General features: G+C 42.7%; 6 protein-coding genes across 6 annotated transcripts; 3 read left to right on the forward strand and 3 right to left on the reverse strand.

The window, feature by feature from the left end:
- The first annotated feature begins 2,750 nt into the window (after positions 1 to 2,750).
- Positions 2,751 to 3,622, forward strand: LOC115760302 (proteasome maturation protein). The gene is made up of 3 exons (XM_030701589.1): positions 2,751 to 2,998; positions 3,061 to 3,326; positions 3,385 to 3,622. The coding sequence occupies exons 1-3, from the start codon at positions 2,996 to 2,998 to the stop codon at positions 3,518 to 3,520; spliced, it is 405 nt and encodes a 134-aa protein (XP_030557449.1). The 5' UTR covers positions 2,751 to 2,995; the 3' UTR covers positions 3,521 to 3,622.
- Positions 3,612 to 12,161, reverse strand: LOC115760298 (MAGUK p55 subfamily member 6). Its single transcript, XM_030701585.1, has 10 exons — positions 11,815 to 12,161; positions 11,589 to 11,686; positions 6,940 to 7,092; positions 6,028 to 6,525; positions 5,466 to 5,564; positions 5,242 to 5,403; positions 4,972 to 5,182; positions 4,578 to 4,909; positions 4,429 to 4,503; positions 3,612 to 4,261 (listed from the first exon to the last, which is right to left on the reverse strand). The coding sequence occupies exons 1-10, from the start codon at positions 11,912 to 11,914 to the stop codon at positions 4,085 to 4,087; spliced, it is 1,905 nt and encodes a 634-aa protein (XP_030557445.1). The 5' UTR covers positions 11,915 to 12,161; the 3' UTR covers positions 3,612 to 4,084.
- Positions 12,162 to 12,453: 292 nt separating this feature from the next.
- On the forward strand, positions 12,454 to 13,818 carry LOC115760301 (small glutamine-rich tetratricopeptide repeat-containing protein beta). Its single transcript, XM_030701588.1, has one exon. It carries the CDS (start codon positions 12,567 to 12,569, stop codon positions 13,635 to 13,637), a length of 1,071 nt encoding a protein of 356 aa, XP_030557448.1. The 5' UTR covers positions 12,454 to 12,566; the 3' UTR covers positions 13,638 to 13,818.
- Positions 13,819 to 14,088: 270 nt separating this feature from the next.
- On the reverse strand, positions 14,089 to 17,172 carry LOC115759749 (apoptosis inhibitor 5 homolog). The gene is made up of 7 exons (XM_030700789.1): positions 17,003 to 17,172; positions 16,656 to 16,817; positions 15,946 to 16,479; positions 15,687 to 15,887; positions 15,419 to 15,621; positions 15,174 to 15,360; positions 14,089 to 15,116 (listed from the first exon to the last, which is right to left on the reverse strand). The coding sequence occupies exons 1-7, from the start codon at positions 17,069 to 17,071 to the stop codon at positions 14,868 to 14,870; spliced, it is 1,605 nt and encodes a 534-aa protein (XP_030556649.1). The 5' UTR covers positions 17,072 to 17,172; the 3' UTR covers positions 14,089 to 14,867.
- Positions 17,173 to 17,270: 98 nt separating this feature from the next.
- LOC115759748 (conserved oligomeric Golgi complex subunit 5) lies at positions 17,271 to 19,853 on the reverse strand. The gene is made up of 4 exons (XM_030700787.1): positions 19,823 to 19,853; positions 19,119 to 19,743; positions 17,969 to 19,063; positions 17,271 to 17,905 (listed from the first exon to the last, which is right to left on the reverse strand). Coding segments are annotated over exons 1-4 (2,301 nt in total). The 5' UTR covers positions 19,825 to 19,853; the 3' UTR covers positions 17,271 to 17,326.
- A 360-nt stretch (positions 19,854 to 20,213) lies between these two features.
- On the forward strand, positions 20,214 to 20,930 carry LOC115759957 (ragulator complex protein LAMTOR3 homolog). Its single transcript, XM_030701100.1, has 3 exons — positions 20,214 to 20,321; positions 20,398 to 20,596; positions 20,739 to 20,930. The coding sequence occupies exons 1-3, from the start codon at positions 20,278 to 20,280 to the stop codon at positions 20,874 to 20,876; spliced, it is 381 nt and encodes a 126-aa protein (XP_030556960.1). The 5' UTR covers positions 20,214 to 20,277; the 3' UTR covers positions 20,877 to 20,930.
- The last annotated feature ends 2 nt before the right edge of the window (positions 20,931 to 20,932 follow it).

A 20,932-nucleotide genomic window follows, 5' to 3' on the forward strand; every position in this document is an offset into this window, starting at 1 on the left:
GCATGTAATTGAATTCGAATGATATGGGTACTCTACACACACACACGCACACTTACAAAGCGGCTAACATATCAGCAATGGGAGAGTCAACATTTGGAGAGTAATAGCTTAGCTTTGCTTAAGTATATGTACACAAATGCATGCATGCAGGTTCGCCTTTGGAGACTGTGAGTCGAATATCTGGCTATTACCGCTTCGATTGATTTACGATGCTCACTTTCCGATTTATTGAGATGGCTGCCAATTAATACATAGTATGCACAGTCAATGCCAAGGCAACACCATCAAAAGAGTCAACTATGTGTTGTGTAGCGTCGAAGGGCGCGGAGACAAAAATGTAAAAGTCAAATGCATAAAAGTATAACGAAAGAATTAACATTTTTTCACAGCAATAAATGCATAAAAGTCAAATATATGCCAATATATGGTATAAAATTTATTATCTTTTGCAGCGCTGAACGCATTGGATGCTGGACTCAGCCATTGTCATCGCTAATAGAGACATACCGAAAACAGCTCAAGTGGAGAATTCGAAGTGAACGAAATGAAAAACTTTGAATTTCGAGCGGACGTTACTTTTCGGTCTGCCATAAACTTTTATGGGCCCGAAAGACGACGCCGACGACAATGGCGCAGCTGTAAGCAGAAGTTACGTTGATTGGATAATGCCAGAGAGTGTAGCTGTAGCTGTAGGGGTCGACGATTCAGCCGATCCTCTGGGTGCCAATTAAGACAGCAGCCGCCATCATATCATAAAACTTTTTTCCATTCGTGAGCGATCTTAAAAAGATCATTCGTACATTTTATGGCAGCCGAACAGCCGGACAGCCAGAGTTGCCAACTGCATTTCAACTTATGCTATTCACAAGAAGTGAGGTTATAAATCACTTGGCATTTGCCCGCTTCTCTGTCAGATGCAATTGAATGGATGTCAAAGTTCTCACAAAATGGCGTGCGCATGCCTAAGCTGTGAATTCCCAGTAATTGGGTATGTGCAACTGCGTTTTATCGTAACGCATGTGTAATGCGGTAGCCGACACAAAAGTCGGCAAAAGTCAAAAACAATTGCGCATTCGCATGTACATACGTTACAGACGGCTGACCAAAGGCCAAAAGAGTTGAGAGCGCTTGAATTCCTCAATTTAGCTCGAATCTCGAAATCGGCTGGAACCAATGCAAACATGACCTCGTCCCGCTGGCTCGAGCGCCTGCGCTGCAACCGTTCGTTCGGCTGGATACCGTTTTTTTTTCTTCTTCTTCCCCTCTTCTTCTTCTTTTTTAGCATGTACGTGTGAAAATGCAGCACACACTTCCTTTTATCGGCACTCGGCCTGTTTGGTTACTTACGGTTCGTTATTTTTTTTTCCACTCTCTTTTTTGCATTACGCACATAAAAGTCAAAATATTTTGGGTTCCACGCTGTAAAAAAAAAAAAAATGTAGAAACGTTTTTAGCAATCGACTTTGCGATTCGATTCGTATCAAATCTAGACAGGTTGTATATACTCACAGGCAGTTCGGCATGGTCTGGACATTTCCGATTTTGTTAATCTGCTGCATTATAAATCAACTGTCGAGAGCCACTCCGAGCTTGTTTTTCTTGTGCCAGTCGAGGTACTTGAGAACTCTAGCATGATTTCTGTTGCCATTCAGCTAAGCCTAGCCATATACCATAAATCGCATGCCCTGTGGCGATCTGGCATCACAGAAACTGATCGATTTTCAGTTTTTCGTCTTTGTTCAGTTTGGTTACACTTATTTGGACATTTTACAATATTGCCAAAAGTATGTACACACATGAACATCTTCTAGCTCGAAATAAAGTAACTATTGCTAAAAATCGATATCTTTCATCTATTTATAGCTAACTTTCCTATAAGTTTACAATTGGAATGGGCAAGGTTTGTACTTGACTGGAGACCAGCAAGAAGTTAGCCATGTATTTAGGTTTATTTGCACATTCTTAATTATCTTCCTAATTATACTTAATTAAAGTGCTCACATGACAGCGAGAGACAATGCTCTAATCAGTTTCTCAAGCGTGAACTAAATTTGTGGCTTGTGCATAAACTGAATGCAAAATGTTTACGGCGTAGATGCAGCTCTAAACAACAGACGGAGAGCTGTTCTCTTATCTCCAGCATGATCGAGATAATTAATTTATGTCTAGCTGCATATTTGTTGGTTCAAGCCAAGCCATCTTTATCCGGTTGCCAGCCTCAAGTTCAGATCGGAGGTGAGACAGACAAAAAGAAAAGAAGTTGGTTTTTATGCGGGAGTTTGATTAACACAATTCGGTGTGTGAGTTTTTGTGTTTATGGAAATTAAGCAACAAGTTTTATTAGTAAGCATGCACTAATTAAACTCTGTCTATATGTTTTGTTATTTTTCTGCTTTTTTTGTCACAGACAAAATCAACAGCTACAACAAAAAAAAACAAGAAAGACTGAAACTGAATTTTTTGTGCTCTGTGGAGCAGCGGATCATAAAAGCCGCTAAAAGGTGTGGGCGATTTCACAAAAACACAAAAATATTGTGATTTGTTTATTGAATTGATTAGAGTGCGCCAGAGTCGAGTGTGTCGAGCACGAGATTCGGACATTTGATCAAGGCAAAAATTAAACATAACATCGCCTGTGCATGCTCGACAAAAAAAAAACCTCATCTCATTTCATTCTGATTCAAACATTCAAAGTAGGCGCGCAAATCTTCAGTCAGTTTTGAAATTGAGCAAATATTTCAAATATAACGGAAAATTCATTACATTTGGTCCACAGACAAAAGCTGCTTGCTAATGCACTCCAAGCGTATTTATTTCGTATCGATAACAAAATTGATCGTTATCGTTTCTAGTTGCCACCTGGCATAAAAACGCGTTTTTTGAAATCAACTAAAAAATCACGCGCAGCTAACTTCAAGTCAAACTGAATTGTGTTTTGTCATTGCGAAGTGTTTTATAGCAAAACTGAGCGTAATTTCAAAAATTTCCATATAAAATGGTAAGTAGTTAGCCAAATTATGCCAGCCAGGCATATTAACGAATGTGCACTTCGCTCAACAGAATCAGCAATCGCTCAAAGTTCGCCCATCAGACGTGCAGGTGCTGAACGCCACGGGCAAGGCGAGGCTGCCCACGGACCAGAACTGTTTAAGCCAATTGGCGCACGTTCATCGTTTGCGCGACTCGGAATTGCATTATGATGATCACAAGTATAACTTGAACATGCAAATGCTGCGAAATCGCGAGGGTCTGGGCGCACCCCTACGAATGGGCATGGAACGCTTTGCCGCACGCCAAATAGGCCGACTGCCCTTTCTGCAGTCCAGGTGAGCACCAACATAGAGTATTTAATCAGATATATATGTATATATATCACTTTTGCAGCAACATGATGGACGATGTGATCACTGGACGCTGTGATGAAATCTCATTCGAAGACTTCCTCAACCTGCCCGAGTACAATGAGAACTTGCGCCAGCCGCATGCCGTTGTGGAGAAATCGTTGGGCATTTATCTCTAGATAAATCAAAAACTTTATCACATTACCATCTTATAATAAAAACGTAACAGCCCTTGCTTCACAATGTGGAGAAACTGTAGCGCGAAATTTCTTTGAGCCAAATGCACACATTTATTTGTCATCAACATTTTGCTAATTATCGCACAAACTTCGACATTTTACTCAAACAAAACGTATTTCAACTAAAAACTATCATGAAAATATTGGCAGAGTTTGGTTACTAAAATTATATGTAAAAGAATCGGTTGTACTCGAGAGATTCATTCAATAATATACGTAAAATTGCTAGAAAGCAAAAAGTTGCCTTTATGAAATGCATGGAAAACCGTTTTTAAAAAATATATAAAAATTAAAATAAGTAGCATGCAAATGAAAAACAGCTTGCAAATGGACGAATTCGTTTCATACAATAACATTAGACTTAAGCTTAAGGAAACCAAATTAAATCAAGCGGAGGGCCTTTTTTTTTTTAAATTATACAATATTGCATATGTAGAAGATATTTCGTTTGTTGGAATACAATAGATACTATATATATAGAAGCTTTCGTTTGCACTGCACGCTCTAGTAGATCCAATTGACGGGCACCCACTGCTCCTCGTGACTCATCTGGTCCAGGGTCTCGACCACCTGACGGAACGTCTCGTCAAAATCTTCGTTGACAATGACCATATCGAAGTATTTCTCATATTTGCGTTGAACAAAGCTGCTCTCCTCCACCGTCGAAATGAGATCGTCGTCCTGTTGACAATGATACCGATAATGAGATGTGTTAAGCAATGTTTGTGTATTCAAGCAGAGATCTAGGAGCGCTACAAAGGTGGCCTAATGCGTGCAGGGACGGTGGACATGACGCGCACATTAGAAGGCACACGATCTGATCGCAGGCTGTTGTAGCTGACATTTACCTCATAGAGCGATGCCAGCGACTCGAGAGTGCGTGCGCGCCTGGAGCTGAAGCGTATGGAGCTCTGACGATCGAACTGGAATAGGTATACAAAGTTAGCGGTTTCTAAGCTACGACTAGCTAGGCACAGTTATAGCTCTCTAAACATACAGATAGATTTCTATTGGAGCCGGTCGCACGGCGATCGGCATAGATAGTTTTCAGCTGTTCCATGCCCGGCGCCGCAATGAATATAACAAATGGCATCAGTTCCTGGCTATTGTGCAGTATCTTCAAGGCGTTCGGCGCACAGTCCAATATGCACATGCGACCGCTATTGATCACATCCTTGATCGACTGCAAATGGGTGCCATAGAGATTGCCATTGTGTTCGCCATATTCGAGAAACTCGTTTTGCTTGACTGCCTCCTCCATTTCCTCGCGATCCATGAACCAATAGCTAACGCCGTTCTCCTCCAAGGCGCGCTTCGGGCGACTCGTATCTGTTTTACAAATTTGCAGGATTAATTTTAATTCAAGCAGCTGGACAATTGCTACTAGTTACGTGGAATCACGGCGCCAAATTTGTCCACATCGCTGTTGATCAGCCGATTCTTGAGCGTGCGTCTGCCCACGCCGGAGACGCCAATCAGTACCAGAGTTTTCCTGCGAAACGGCGGCATGCGAGTGACCTCCTCATAGAGCAGCAGCTCGGCCTTGTCGAACTCACAATTCGCCACCGAACGATACATGGTCTTCCGCTTGCGCTTCGATATCTGTGGAGCATCCATATAGAGTGCCAGCCGGAGACCATCTCAGCTCAAGTTGAACCTACCCGCGTGCCACAGATGCCAATCTTGTGCACATAATCCGCCTCGGGCGCCACAAACGCCTTGCGCCGCTCCTCGAGCTCCTGCGATGGCACCAGACCAATTTTATCCGACTCGGCGGTTATGTTCTTTGCCTGCCACCAATTGGGATCTTTCACATTGATAATCTAAAGGAAATGATACAAAAATGCATTTCTTTTCTACATCAAAATCTGAAATTCTGACGCACCTGCAATATGTCGCCCGATTTGAAGGGCAAACCAATGTCCCGGCAGGGCAGCAGCGAATCCTCCGACGGATTATATGTGAACAGGGCGCGCATATAGCACTAAGAGATTTAAAAGTTTCATTAGATAAGCATGGATTTAAGTTATATAAAAAACTGCCATTTAATTATGCTTAGCACTAGGATTTACTTACTTAAATGCAGGTGTTTTAGAATTTAGTTAGGATCTTGGTCTAAAGAGAACTAACATATATCATTTGAGATTAAATATGCATCTAAAGGAAAATCAATTAAAATTTTAAGTACAGTGGTCGCTCGAAAACTTGAATTTTTCAGAAACCAGAATCGTTAGCTAATTAGCATAAATATCTTGAATGTTAGTTAAAAATTTTTAATATTTATTTTTGTATTTTTTTGAAATTGATTTATTTATAGGTAAGGGTTTTCTTTAGCAAGTGACCACTGTAGTTGGCAAAACAGCTAGACAAAAATATCTTGTATGAAAATCCATGCAAAAAAGTAGCAAATTCTTTTTCTTCTTTAAAAACACACATATAGAACTTACCGTTAGCTTCTTGCCCGATTCAAGATTTGTGATGCCATTCTGTTTTACCTGACCCCCACTGACCGTATAGCGACCACTTTTGATCTCCTCATCGACATTGGGTCCGATCTTGAGCGTGAGATTCTCCTTGGCCCGGGACACCTCCACCTGGAGGTCGTCGGGCGTGCGCACCGGTGTGCCGTTCACCTCGAGTATAACATCGCCCACATGGAGCATGCCCTGCTTATCGATGACTCCGCCGGCAAGGATGCGCGCCACCACCAGCTGCTTGAACTCGTCCAGCTCGACGGTCAGGCCCAGCGGCTGCTTGGGATCCCGACGCAGTCCAACCATCTTGATGGTCTCCACTGGCATCTTGCTGTTCAGTATGTCTTCCGTATAGAGATAGCCGCCCGACTGGCGTTGACTTGTCGCCTCGAGTTTTGTTATGGATCCACCGGCACTTTTCAAACGTTGCTCGTACAAATATCCTATCTCATCGTGAGCACGCAGCAGAGCCTGGAGAGAGACAGAGAGAGAGAGAGAGAGAGAGAGTTTGAGTCTGCGTTAAAAGCTTAGAAAGCTTTCGCTTAGCTAAGGCGGCCACACAAGAGCTTTTGTTCAACTCGTTGTGACTGACTGATTGATGGGCGAACTGATTGATGATCGATGCACAGACTAAACCTTAAGAACTGGAAACCTGAAATTTTTACCAGAGTTACGTTTTATGATGTAAATGAACATATAGCCAGGGTTTCTGAAAACTCCATTTGGAAGATTCGAAAGTAGATGAAAAAGGTTGTAAGAAAACTGTTTTTGATTCGAGAAGAAAAGATTTTCGGAAAAATTAGGTGTGGCGACCTTTCTGAATGGAAATCGGGTATTGAATTCACATTTTCCCATATTCTCATACTTAATATTCTCAATACTTACACGAAAGTGAGGTTGAGCCAGGAGCTTGGCTAGCTCGCGCGATTCCAAACGTCGCGAGGGCGAGAATTTACGTATGATATCGTCACAGATCGGCTTGTTGTTCAGATGCGCGGGCAGAAAGGCGGGCACTGGCTGCGGCTCGGTTGGATTCAGCTAAAAAAAACGAATAGAAATGTGAGCGATACGTGAAAGAGAGACAAACATGTACGCATAATTAAATTAAGTTGGGCACAGACTCAGCTCATCGTCTCACTGCCCTAGGTCAAGTCATTTATGCTTCGGCTTAATTGACGTTCGCATCCGTTAATTGTACAATTTTTTGGCAGCATTTGCTCTCGCTCTCGCTCTCCCTCTCTCGCTCACGCTCTCTTTTATGGTCTAGCCCATTTAACCTCTGTGAACTTTGGTCTGTTCCATTTTAACTCAACGACTTGCTTTGAGTCTTAGGTCAAAAATTGGGTCGTTTGTGCGACAAATTTGGGTCGCGCCTAGAACCCCTTCTCAGAAAAGTGCATTTTTAGTGCTTTAATTGCATTTAATTCGCGTCTTCCGGCACTTTAGTCTTGCGAAATTTATTTACTTTCCAACGTCGGACGGCGCCAACTCATCCCTTGTGTCTCTCTGCTCTTTGTTATTTGTGTATTTGTGTATTTCTGTATTTATTATTATTATTATTCTTATGTCTCTGCCACAGTTTCCGCCCACGGTAGAGCGACTCACTCATGCAATATTTATAAGCCAGGGAAAAGTTTTCCATTTCTCTAGAAACGCAATGTACTTTGCTGAATTGCAGGAAATTATATTAGTTCGATGCGAACGGAAGCTTGGCGAGATAGAAAGATATATCATCAAAATTAACATTTTCTTAAAATTTATGATTTCATTGAAAAGTTCTACGAACGAACAGTTCCCTTAGACAGAACTTTTCCTTGGCCGAAAATGCAAAAGATTATGAAAATTAAATCTAACATTTAGCCTTAATTAGAATAATAGCATCAGCGACACGATGTCCTTCCACATATGCCCCTTTACAGAGCTAATTTTGTCAGTTAACAGAAAAAATAATAATATTCTTTATTTTATAACATAAAATAGAAAAAAAGATAGAAAAGAAAGTACTAAAAAAGTAAAGAAATTTATGCTATATATATATCTATAGAGTGTTAAGTAGATGGGCTAAAGAGTTAGTAATGGGAAATTATCGACCCGCTAGAGGAAATTTATAGCCTGTTCGGCAATCTATTTTCCCCATTTCTAAGCCCATTCCCCCAATTTTCCTAATTTCCAATTTTCCCGAATATTCCTTAAAGTGTGCCTTAAATTCAAGGTGTACAGTGCAGTTCCCATTACATTTAGTTCTGAACCATTCTTTTACAGTAAGTTCTTATTTAGAACGGAACAGTTCCAATTGGACTTGTAGCTTGAATGTTAAGCCTTAAAACCAATATACTTAGGCTTTCAGTTCTTTCTATGCTTTTATGCAGACAAAAGCTCAGCGTTATCTCTAAGCAGCGATTATTGTTTATTTATTTACAGATAGTTGTCTGGCGCATATCGAATTACAGTTCTTCCGTGTGAAAGGAAGCCCCACAGCGAGCTTCCTCTGCACGCCCTAACAGAGACACACATACGCACTCTCTCACACACACACACACGAATGACAACTGTTATTGACACTGAGCTTTGCTGTTGCTGTTGTTGCTGTTGCTGTTGTTCTTGTTGCTGTTGTTGCTGTTGTTCTTGTTGCTGGTTGCTAACGCAAAGGGCTTTCACCTTAGAGTTTGGCTAGTTGTTGTCATAACAAATTGCGCAAAAATTTCAACAGGTAACGTCTAATTGGGCAAAACTCTTATGTTAATTACACACACAATTAACAACAATGAAGTTTTTCATATTTTTTGTCTTCTTTGACATACTCTACGTGCGAAGGCTAAACGTTGAAAGCAACTGACGTATCTTTAAGAAATGTAACCTAAAAACTTGACTTCTTATTGGAGAAACCTTTAAAGTTCTTATTGCGCTTCATTTAATCCAATTTAACCAATATTTTTATTTAATTTATTTAGTTTTAAGCAAGCACTTTTCGTTTTTCAATTGTACATTTTTTCACTTTTTTTGGAGCCACTCCCAAAACGCGCGAGCGAGCGCAGCGTTGAAGCCAAGAAGAGCGGAGCGTGACAGCAGGCCAAAAGGTGTGCAAGTGTCTGTGTGAGTAAGCCGGAGAGTGAGCTTCTGTCTGTCGCTGTGCATGTGTGTGTCTGTGTGTGTGTGTGTGTGTGTGAGTATGCAACACACACGATTTTGGAAATGCCAAAACACAGTTAAGACGTTACACAATAGACGAGACGATAGCCGCACCGCTTCAAACCAGACGCGACTACGTCATCAAGTGAGACGTCGAATACCAGTTAGCCAGGCTAAAATTGGACTTGGGTTTGTTATTGACTGAGTAACCAAGGTAGCACATGGCCAAAACACTTGTTCCAATTTGCTCTATTTACTTAATGGCACATATACTACAACAAGTACATAAAAACAATCACTTTTACAGGTATATGTATGGAAAACCGTTTACTTTACATTAAAAGCGTCTTTAAGTTAGAAATAAATGAGCGCGACGATCGCGAGAAAGAGAGAGAGAGAGAGAGAGAGCGCGCGTCAAGCGGCGAGCGAGTATTCAAAATTAACTGTTGCATATTTGTTGTCGAGCCGCTGCCCCGTTTAAGCCATGCTCAAATGAGCAAAGCGCGCGCACACACACACACACACACACGCACACAAGCATAACAACACAAAACTCGCCACCAAGCGCACGCAACAATAGCAGAACCTCACCTTAGCACAGCTCGCAAGTAACTGACTCACATAGAAACCGCGTTCGGCTAAGCAGTTGGGTGTGCGTGCTATGAGAGTGAGAGCGCGCACACTAGGGCTAACTGCCCAGCATATGTAAGTGTGAGCTTAGTTGGCGCTCTTAGTGGCGCGCATTAGTATTAGTGCAGGGGCACTTGTTCTGTCTTATTGGTCTTGACGTTACAACTGTACGCCTCTGTATAGCACCACTGTTAGTTAACAGCGCGCGCTTAACAGCAGCTCAGACAAGCCGCTCTCTGAGCTTTTTGCATTAGTAGGCCAACCACTCTGCCGCTGCTCTTGTGCATTTGTTGGCTTTGTTTTTTTTTTTTTTTTTTTTTTGTGGCCAGGTAACATAAAGTTTTCATAATTAACACATGCATGCGCATTTTGTTTGAAAATCCATTTGAAAACCAGTTTGTAAAGCTTCGCTGCCCGTTTCTTAGGGCGTAGATGTTGTTGTTGTCGTCGTATGTTTGTGCTTCTTATAGGCGTCTGGAATTTCGGAGTGACATTTCTGTTAGATTTCTGCTTATCAGCAAGTCTCGTGACTTGTAATTTGTAATTACTTTCACTGCCTTTCTCAACAACGGGTCAGTGTAATAAGCAGCTCGTACCTCGTACCTCATGCCAAATGTTTATTCTAATTATTCGCGACACGCGACGTCGCTTTTGATTTTTTTGTTGTTCGTTTCTTTGTTGGCTTTTGCGTGTTTGTTGTTTTTTTTTAGCCAGTTTTGCCCGAAAAACAAAGGCCCATTGAAAAAGAAAATATTGTTTGACGTATTTAATTAGCTCTGCATTTTTATGGGCATTTTAATTGCGATGAGTAAAGAAAATCAATAGCTTGGCCTTATTATTCAATTATTATTCAATTATTTACATAATTTAATTCACATATAATTTCGCCAGACAATAAGGTCAAGTTTAATGCGAAAACAAGCGAAAAGGGAATTGTGTTAATTGCGATGCCATAATGATTATCATAAAAGTCTCATCTCGCGAGTATTTCGAGTATTTCGAGTATTTCGAGTATTTCGCACTTAATCAAAGAGAACAAAGGGCAAGACAAGTACTTGCCCAGCTTTAGTATATCTTTCTATAGCCCAGCATTATGCTCAAGTGAAAGCTTCTGCACTCCTCGCCCGTTTACTTTTTTCATGCACTGTAAGTAATCGGGCGTGAAATAGTTGGGGAAATGATGCAATAAAGAAAAGGGTAAGCTTTGCCAACCATACATACAAGCATGTGTACGCATATGTATACACTTAAAGAAAACTTTACGAACTATATACTTAAAAGTTCTTAAAGTTCGTTCGAGGTTAGAAAGTCGTTATGAAATTCTTTACTTAAGATCATTAAGAGATATATAGGCCTCAATTCCGAGACATTTTAATCTAATTTAATTTGTTATGCTGTTTTTATAGTTATAAAACCTTTAGTTAAAGGTAAATTACCAAATCAACTAATGCATTATTCAAGAATCAGTAACAAAATGTACTTGAAATATTAAAGAAAATCCAATTAAATAATTTAAACCACTTCACACTAGCATTCAGAACGAAGTTTTCGCCAAGTGTATGTACATACTTATGTATGTGTGTGTGTGTGTGTCTATGTGTAAACAAAGATTTTTCTTGTCTGCGCGCAATGTTCGATAATGTGAAGAAAAAAATAGCGTACGTTCTTTTCTACTTATTGAACGCGCCGGTATTAGCAGATGGTTTGGACTCATATGAATCTGGATCTAGGTCATGCGACCAAAAAGAAAAGTATTAAAGGTGTGTATTACATACCATAAGTTCCTTATGGGGCGTTGATGGATTGCTGAGCAAAAGGCCCTTAAGAAAGATTTCATCCGTGTCCGAGAGATCCCCGGAATTGCGATAGGCAGCTAGAAGAAGAAAAAAACAGCAACAAGAAAGCATCTATGTAATTTCAAGCATCTATGTGAATGAAGCTTAGAAGCGATTTGTTTTGAACAAGCTGCAGCCGAAGATACCGTTACTTTTAGTCGCTCACCGTTATCGGGGTTGTCATCGTCGCCAATTTTATTATTGCTGGCGAGCAGCTCCACCTGGTCCTGGCGGGCCCGACGCGACCGTGCACTCCAACGCACCATGCTGGCGCCAAAGGCGAAAACTGGCAAAGGATTTGTGCTAAAGGAAGACTGACGTCACTATGAGAAGCTTACACACACGCACACACACACACACGCGCGCAGACGAGCACAAGCACTGCCGAAACTAGTTGTGCTGCTAATTTTGGCAATGCCTCAACATATGTTCGAAAGTAATTTTGAATAAGCACTTCGTTTTGTTATTATATACACACAGAGCAGCAATAATTCCGCCACGACAACAACAACAAAAACAACAAGTTGGCAAGACGCGCACAAGTCAAAACACGCCAACGCCAACAGTGCCAGAGAGCGTTTAAATGAAAAGTCTTTTGTTGCATGCTGCCAAAAAGCTTGCAAGCTTGCTCCCAACTTTGGCCAACAACAACAACAACAAAAACGAGTTTTTCACGCGCTCGATAACGATAACCGAGACAGAAAAATCTGCTAGTCATTTGCAGCACACACAGTCTGGCAACGCTGACAGCTATCGTGCCTTAACAGAGCAACCCTAGAGATTTGGTTCGCCTCTATAAATCGGTCGGTCGCATGTTCAGAGATTTTCATTGTGTGTAGCAGAGGAGCTCAATAAGCCACATAAGTGAATTTCCATAAGGATAGAACAAAGTAAATACTATAAAAAAAAATTATAAAAATGCCGGACGCAGTGCAGCAGAGCTTTGTGCGCTCCTTCATTGACTACTTGAAGAAGCAAGTCGACGTGATGTCGCCGGATCAGAGCGAGAGCATTGAGGTGGCCATACAATGCCTACAAGCCGCATTCGATGTGGGCGATGATGAGCCGGAAGAGCTAACGGCTTCAACACAGAGCACAACAGCATCTGCCGCTGGCAGTGCTGCGGGCGGCGGCACGGGCACAGCGCCGGGCGGCGATGCAGCTGCAGCCGGCAGCAGCGGTAGCCAGGTTGCCTTCAATACAAAGAACATTGACATGTTTGAGCTCTTCCAGTCGCTGTACATTGAACGTAATCCCGAATCGCTGGCCTTGGCTGAATCCATCAAAAATGAGGGTAATCGCCTGATGAAGGATGGCAAATACAATGAGGCGCTGTTGCAATACAATCGCGCCATCACCTTTGACCCGAAAAATCCGATTTTCTATTGCAACCGAGCCGCGGCCCATATTCGTTTGGGCGACAACGAACGCGCCGTCACCGACTGCAAATCGGCGCTGCTTTATAACGTCAACTATAGCAAGGCATATTGCCGCTTGGGCGTCGCCTATTCCAATCTGGGCAAATTCAATGAGGCGGAGCACGCCTATGCCAAGGCCATTGAACTGGAGCCGGACAACGCCGACTATCGAAACAATCTGGAGGTGGTGCGCAATGCACGCAATCAGCCGCCCCAGCTGTCGCATCTGAGCGATGGCCTCAACGCCATGCTGTCCAATCCCACAGTGCGCAATTTGTTTAGCAGCGCCGAGATCGATCTGGAGCAATTGCAATCGATGACACACAATCCGATGGTCATGAACGCCATTGGACAATTGTTTTCCAATATCGGTGCACCGGGAGCTGCTGCACCCGGCTCGGGTGTTCCACCGGCCCAGGTGCCGGCCATGCCCAATGATATGTTGCAATTGTTCCAGAGCTTCGCCACACAGCTGGTGGGTGCACAGCAGCAGCAACAGCAGCGGCAGCCGGGAGCCCCCAGTCCACCCGATGGCGAACAGCCGGGCAATCAGCCGCCGCCAAGCATCTAGGTGTGTGTGCATCGTTTTAGAGTTAACCGAGCGCGATTCGAGCGCAATATACAATGTACTTTGTTTTAAGCTGAAATAAATTGTGTTAATGTTTAAAAAGGCTTACAATACACACACACACACACACATATATACACATATATTTATAATTGCTAATAAATAAATAAACACACACAAAGTGCCTCGTTTACTGGTTTCGAAATACAAACCAATCGGGGATTGCAATTTCTAAAACTTTGTTTGTACTGGAATCAGTCGGGAGCTATATATATGTATAAAAAGGGGTTTTCCACAACGAACTGAATTAAAGCGGAAGAATATAAAACAATTCCTTAACAAAGTTTCATCAAAATACATTAGCTCAAGTTTTCCTCGCACAAAACTCCATACGAAAACTATATTTTGGTTTAGTTTCTATCGAAACCAAATTTTTGTAATTTTCGTTTTATTGAAATTCAAAATTTAATATGTTCGCATATTTTTTTTCTTGTTTCTGTTGCTGTTGCGCTACGTTGTACAATTGTGAGGCATATATGTAAACCAAAAAAGAATAATAATTATTTATGCTTGTGAATTAAAGGATTTGACAAACTCTTTTGTACATGTTTGTAAATCTTGTGCCTCGAAAAACAGTTAATACGAGATTGCGAATATCTTTCATACAGGGTGGGGGAACTGACTTCAATTGTTGTTTACTTTTGTAACTGGAGTTGATTATTTATGATTAGCAGAAGATATTGCAAATTGTTTACAAACTATTTTATATTATTACAGCTAGGCATTTGGATAGTTGATAAATAATGCCTGATATGATAAAACAACGTGCACAGCCAAGACAAAATAAAACTGTGTGAGACGTGAGTGAGCGTGGCGTTGTTTTAAAATATCACGCGTAAATTTGCAAACATGTTGTGTGTTTCAAAAATAAGCAAATTAAAAGGAATTGTTAAAAGAACTGCATTTAATTTGTTGCTGATTTGCAGGCTCTGAAATATATCAAAGGTAGACAATTACAATGAAAGCTCACTCGATACTCACCCGTTTGTGTGCGAATGGATCAGATTGTTCCGTCTATAGCCAGGATTGGTGTCAGTTTTGCAAGCGGTTTATTTTTACGCGGGACGTGATTAGAGAATTTTCATAATCTCTCGTTATCTTTCTTTTTTTCTTTTGTGTTGTTTCATGTTGTTTAACGACTAGGATGGGAAAGTTGTTGTTGCTGCGCTGCATCTAATATCTGTTGTAGCGTCGATTCCTAAAGCCGCCTCCACCGCCGCCGCCGCCACCACGTTGCCGCGCGCGATTGTTGTTGCCATAATTGGAATTCACCTTTCCCGAATATTTTCCCGAGGGCGGCGAGTAGAATTTCTGTTCATTGGATGGCCGCGATTTCTTATCCTGCACCTCATGCTCCTGATTACCATTGGCGGCGCCCTTGTCGCCAAATGTGATGGGCGCATGGCGTTTGCCAAGCTTAGTCTGCAAAGCAGTTAAACATCTAAATCTGATAGTAAGGAAATTTATGAAAATGCATACATTTTTGGGCACAACCCAGGAGAGCACAATGTCATGTTTGAATATGGGCGGTGAATGAAATAGATCACGTATCAGAATATTTATGTTTGATGTTGTCTTCAAAGCCGTTTGCTTCAATTGATTCTCCTCGGTTTTCAGTTCCTCGGCTGACTTGCCTTTAAGAGCCTCCTCCAGTTTCTTAATGTAACTGAAGAATAAAATAAGTTAGGGAATAACTTGTATGGCCTTATGCATATGGCACTTACCCCTGTGTACCGCGCGCTAGATATTGCAATCTAGCACGAAAGTCTTTTAGTTTTTCGGCATCCTCAACAAACATTAAATTGCCTGGATGCTTCTTGCCCAGCGTGTGCAATGCATAAAGTAAACACTCAGCATGCGAGAATTGAAATGAGGGTGGCGTATCTACCGTATCCTCGTCGCTCAGCTTTGGCAAGGGCATGTATTCCTGTAAAATAGGATTAAACATTAAGTTGGCACACTTTCCGATAAAGCCAAACCATAAAAACCCACCAATAGCACATTGTACACGGCATTAATGCGTTCGTTGGCATTCTCTAGTTTATCCGTGTTGGTTATCATCTCGGCGAATACTTTAAGCAAACGCAATTGTATCTGATCCTGTGAGACTGCGGTGGCAATCAAATTCCATGTGTTTATTGGCAACAGTTTATCGCAAACATAGGCCACGAATTGTGTTGATTTAATCGTTTTCTACAATTAAAATAGCATGAATGGATTTGATTGTAACTACTGCAAGTTGTTTGCTTACCGAAAAGTAAGGTGCTGCTGCCGTGGCACATTGTATGAAACGTTCCACAACCTCATCGTCAACAGCTATGGCATCCGTATCGACGGTATTTAGCTCAGCCTGTTCCGTTGCCAACTTGACCAATTCGGCATGACCGGTAATTGTGTTGCCCAGCTTGGTCGCACCCAATATTGTCATACATAGATGAAATTCATCGGCTGTCACGTCCTGCAATGCCTTCTTGACCTCCTCCACAATATAATCCTCGATTTCCTTGGTTATGACAGTCGGACCCATTGTCAACAGTTTGGTTGCAATGAACTTAAAGCAACGCTCACGCGTTGGCTCATCGCCCGTGGTTATCTGCTGAAACAAACCAGCTATGGCGCTCTTCGTGTCCAATTTAATGATGCTGAGCAACGAGTTGTTCACTTGCTGCAACTCGGTTGCGTCGTCCAGAATTAGTAGCTGGGCCAGTGTGTCGCCCACGCGGACGGTAGCTTCGGCATTGCCCTGGCATAGCTTGGGCAAATCTTTGATGGCTTGGCGGCGTATCTGAAAGTGGCCATACAAATATGCAATTAACATTTTTCTAATTATCACAGGGTATTATTTTGTAATTCTTTCTTTGTGAATACTATAACACAAGCTATGTATTCCAGGTTATGTATGCCCGGCAAGGGTATTTAATTTTCAGCATCACAAAGTTAACTGTTATTTGACTGACGCACCTGTGTATCATCATCTTCGCATAAATCGAACTGTGCATCGATTGCGGTGTCTGACAGTTCCGGAAAGTGTTTAAAAAAGTTGCCAATAAATTGCGAAGCCAAACGCTTCTCCTTCGATGTGCCTTTTACGGCCTGTAATATCTCTTTGTATTCCGCAACATGCTGAAAATATTAAAAAGGCAAACAGTTTATAGATTTCTTAACTGTTTTTTTTAACTGGCGCCGGCGCGGATGCCAATTTGCAGGCTCGTGTACTTGTGTACACACATGCACGCACTCACACACTCACATGTACATGTATATGGCAACTACCGTTCATTTGACGCGTCTTTTTTAATGGCGCTTACCTCAGTTATTTTATCTCCCGCTTCGGATAGTATTTCGTAGCATTTATAAAGACGCTCAATGTTGTCCATTGTTGTAGCTTAACAGTTATTTTATTACTAATAATTACTTATACAGTCAGGTTAACACAGCGAAACGTTTTCCACGATTTTTTCTCTCAAACAAAATGGTGTGTCTAGTCAGTGATGTCACTTCTAGTGAGCGTGCTGTCGATTGGCGTATGAAGTTATCGGTAACGATGTATGCGATTGTTATCGAGTAACGAATAGCTAGTCAGGTAATATAATTTATTTAAAAATTAATGCGGTTACAATTGGCTGATTAAATTATGAGATTGCCTTTAAGGCCAGCTCAAAATAATCCACCATCATGGGATATATTTCATCGTATTGTTGAATATTCTTGCGCCTGGCATTGTCACGATATCTTTGCAGTGCCCCGGATATAAGCTCCAACTTTTCGCGCTCTGCTGTATGCCCGTCTAGCCATTCGATCAAACGCTCATTTGACCAATTTGCAGTGGTGTGTGGTGATTGCAGCTCGGTGCCAGCATGTCCAAACAGGAGCAGCAGTACTATATAGCTGGGCACCAGGGAGTCCGGACCAACCGTTTGTTTCACCAGCTCCTCTGGGCTCTGCACAATCAGCAGGGACATGGCACGCAGCAAGCGCGACGGTTTGCCCAGCTCAGCGAAGTTGGGACAAAGTGGTTTAAGTGCCTGCTCCATGTGCAGACAATCCTGCTTCAGGCGCTGTCTGCCAGCGCTGCTCAAGGGACGCAAAATGCATAGGTTGTGTATGAAGAGCTCAATGCAGCGCTTGGCCAGCTCCTGGCCACATTTACTGGTCATCTCCTTATCATCAAACAGTTCAATATGGTGTGACCAGGAGCGGCTGACGAACTCCTGTAAGAATAATCATACATTTGTATAGTTATGTGAGGCAAAGGATTAACTCATCATATGCACCTGCAGCTCCTTCATGTACATTGATGGACCGGTTGTGGCCAGTCTGTCCGTATTGAGGCCCGGCTCACGATGCATGCTTAGTATGATAATGCTTATAGCTGTGATAATCGATTCCATAATCTGCTGCAATATGGTGCCAATTAAAAGATCCGCCTGCTCCAAGGAGCGCGCTATGTTCGCACGTGCTGCGCCCGGCGTTTTCTCGAATTGCAGCTGCAGATCATTCAACATGCGACGCACTGAATCCTTGTAATAGTACAGCACATTCGCCAGTTGCGTGTTCTGCTGCTGTTGCAAATTGGGCAAATCGACGACCTGCTTGGAGTCAGCGCCCAGCTTAATTTGTGCTTCCAGCTTGGTGCACAGCTCCTTGCCGCAAACAATAAACACATTGGCAATCGCATTGCTGAGCCGGCTGTCAATGAGCGCTGCGCTCAGCTCCGTCGATGCGACACGTATGAAATTATCGACAGTTTCATTGCCGGGCAAATCGACGCCCGCCAAGCAGGCCTTCAGATTGGCAGCACACTTGCTCACATAGCCGACCTCGAGGGGCGCAAAGAGTTCGTTGTCGAACTGGAATTCATTATTTAGCCGCTGTTCCAGGCCACGTGCCGAGGTCAGCAGCTTGGACAGGCCCTCCTGGAGCGTCTGGTTGACATGCTGTGAGCACTCGTCAAAGGATTTACGCAGCAGCTGCTGCACACGCTGCCAGAAGCGCTGTGGAATGCACTGATCCGACGACTCGCTGGTGTAGCCAAATTGATTGATATGCTCCAGCGCCGTTTTCAGCAGCTTGATTTGTGTGCAGCTCTCATAGAGCTCGTCGTAGAGCAGCCAGTGCAGCGATTTCCAGAATTTGGCGCGAAAATTTTGGGTCGTTGTCAGTTGTGGCGCCTTGCCGGGACCACGCGCCGCTCCAGACTTGGTTGCACCGTTGCCACCATGCGTGGGCGAGCGCATGGCATCTGCCTTGTTGAGCACGGATATGTCGGTGCCGGCAAAGCACTCCTTGAGCGATTGCTCCATGTCTGCTATGAACGTGGCCAGCAGATTTTCAAGTGATTTCTCCAGCGTGTTAAAGTTCATAAAGATCTAAATACGATTGAGTTTACTTAGAGGCTTTAGAACATATTGACCAGTAACTCACCTTCAGAGCGTTGACCACCTGCGTTTGGTTGCGCTCTTGCAGCCCCGTGACCAACTGCATCTGCGTTAAGTTTCGTATTTTTTGCCTAGAACTTAACACATAGGCGCGCTCCTCCTGTATAAACTCGATGTCCTTTAGTTCCTTGTCTTCGATCAGCTGACCCAGCTCGAAGTGCAGCTCCGCCTGTCGCAGCACATCTTTGGTATTCTTCAGCTTGGCCGTTAACGTGAGCAATGTGCCTGCCGAGCGCAGCAGATGTGACACCTCATGGAGTCGACCCAGCACTTGGGTTTGGTTCTCCACCAGCTGGTATTGCGTGTCCACTTGGGACTTCAGGCGATGTCCTGTGGCGCGCACGCGTTGCACATCCTCGGCCAGCGAATTGAGTGCGGCATCAAAGCGGCCGGCGTGGGTTGCCTGCTGCAGCAGTGCACCATGCTTGTCGCGCACCTGCTGATGCAGCTCTTCGGTGGTGTTCTGCAGACGTTTCGACAGCTCCTGGATCTGTACGCCAATCGTCAGGTGCGACATGGCCGAGGTGTAGTCGTCATCAGCTTCAGCTGCGTCCAGAACGGACTTATCCTTGCTGGCATTGGTTGCACTGGCAGCCATCATATTGGATACCCTAAAAGAATGTTTAAGTTGCCGCTTATTATTATTTTATCTATTATTAAAGCCTCTTATATATTAAACAAAACACGTACATTGCCAGTTTGTCTGGCCTTTAGTTTGGTATTTTTGGCTTGGGGCAAATTTAGGCAATTTTTTGTTCGTTTTGATTTTGCTGCATGAGAATATTGGTATTATTATAATTTTATTATTCCAATGCTTAATGATATAAATACTTTTTAATCAACCTGCTGCATATGTTAGTGTTATTTTAGTTTCATTCGTTATTTGTACAATGGGCACCCTTCCGTTCTACGTACAAATTACATTGCAAGTTCAGTGACCTTAACGTCATACAAATAACGGAACTTAGCTGGTGGGCCACTGTGCCCATACATTCATTGCCGTTTTGCTTGGTATTTAATTTGGTATTTTTGTAGCCGCTTGAGCAAATTTAGTCCATTATTTCATGTTTGTTTTGGTTTTAGCTAAGAACAAAACAATATTGGAATTTTTATAATATATATTTTTTTTTATTGTTAGCAGCGACATGTCCGACGACATAAAAAAGTACTTCAACGGTCTGCTGCAGAAGTAAGTGTGCTTTTGACAACAGTTATTAAACTGGCACCCACACACCATCCTAATTACGAATCGGATTTTCTTGCAGGGTCAGCGGCCTCTACGTCATACAGATAACGGACCGAGATGGCGTGCCGCTGCTGCGAGTTAGCCACAGTCAGGAGAAGAATGTGGACTTTGCATTAATGCCATCATTCATACCCACATTTACCACAGCCTGTGATCAGGCCAGCAAACTGGGCCTGGGACGCAATAAAACAATTATATCAATGTATTCCAACTATCAGGTGGGTGTGTGTGCTAGAGATGGGTGCGTGTTTTTTGTGTTCCACACGATGCGAGCACGGAAACACGCACCCTACTCCATATGGAATCAGATAGTTTTACTACTCACCAACTTTCTCCCTCCCCTTCTCCCGACTCCTGCAGGTGGTCCAAATGAACAAATTGCCGGTTATTTTGACATTCGTTGGCGCTGAGGATTGCAACACGGGCCATATACTGGCACTTGAGCATCAGGTGGATGGCTATCTGGAGGATATAAAACTGGCCGTTACGGAGCCATAGAAACGCTTTTGTACGAATACGAATGTAGTATATATGTATATTTAAAAAATGAAACT

Source organism: Drosophila novamexicana, unplaced genomic scaffold (genome assembly GCF_003285875.2).
Source record: "Drosophila novamexicana strain 15010-1031.04,08,12 unplaced genomic scaffold, DnovRS2.1 tig00000387-arrow-pilon, whole genome shotgun sequence".
Classification (NCBI taxonomy): domain Eukaryota; kingdom Metazoa; phylum Arthropoda; class Insecta; order Diptera; family Drosophilidae; genus Drosophila; species Drosophila novamexicana.

What these genes read in the sequence shown, in the direction of transcription:
- LOC115760301 (XM_030701588.1), top strand. Translation starts at nt 12,567, where the DNA reads ATGCCGGACGCAGTGCAGCAGAGCTTTGTGCGCTCCTTCATTGACTAC.
- LOC115759749 (XM_030700789.1), bottom strand. Translation starts at nt 17,071, where the DNA reads ATGGACAACATTGAGCGTCTTTATAAATGCTACGAAATACTATCCGAA. An exon ending in CTAGCGCGCGGTACACAGGG is followed by an intron (nt 15,361 to 15,418) that starts GTAAGTGCCATA and finishes TTTATTCTTCAG; the next exon opens with TTACATTAAGAAACTGGAGG. An exon ending in CCTGGGTTGTGCCCAAAAAT is followed by an intron (nt 15,117 to 15,173) that starts GTATGCATTTTC and finishes ACTGCTTTGCAG; the next exon opens with ACTAAGCTTGGCAAACGCCA.
- LOC115759957 (XM_030701100.1), top strand. Translation starts at nt 20,278, where the DNA reads ATGTCCGACGACATAAAAAAGTACTTCAACGGTCTGCTGCAGAA. An exon ending in TTCAACGGTCTGCTGCAGAA is followed by an intron (nt 20,322 to 20,397) that starts GTAAGTGTGCTT and finishes ATTTTCTTGCAG; the next exon opens with GGTCAGCGGCCTCTACGTCA. An exon ending in CAATGTATTCCAACTATCAG is followed by an intron (nt 20,597 to 20,738) that starts GTGGGTGTGTGT and finishes CGACTCCTGCAG; the next exon opens with GTGGTCCAAATGAACAAATT.
- LOC115760298 (XM_030701585.1), bottom strand. Translation starts at nt 11,914, where the DNA reads ATGGTGCGTTGGAGTGCACGGTCGCGTCGGGCCCGCCAGGACCAGGTG. An exon ending in ATTTGGCGCCGTGATTCCAC is followed by an intron (nt 4,910 to 4,971) that starts GTAACTAGTAGC and finishes TTTGTAAAACAG; the next exon opens with ATACGAGTCGCCCGAAGCGC. An exon ending in CGCTGGCATCGCTCTATGAG is followed by an intron (nt 4,262 to 4,428) that starts GTAAATGTCAGC and finishes CATTGTCAACAG; the next exon opens with GACGACGATCTCATTTCGAC.
- LOC115759748 (XM_030700787.1), bottom strand. An exon ending in AGGTGGTCAACGCTCTGAAG is followed by an intron (nt 19,064 to 19,118) that starts GTGAGTTACTGG and finishes AATCGTATTTAG; the next exon opens with ATCTTTATGAACTTTAACAC. An exon ending in TGTACATGAAGGAGCTGCAG is followed by an intron (nt 17,906 to 17,968) that starts GTGCATATGATG and finishes TTATTCTTACAG; the next exon opens with GAGTTCGTCAGCCGCTCCTG.
- LOC115760302 (XM_030701589.1), top strand. An exon ending in CTGCCCTTTCTGCAGTCCAG is followed by an intron (nt 3,327 to 3,384) that starts GTGAGCACCAAC and finishes TCACTTTTGCAG; the next exon opens with CAACATGATGGACGATGTGA.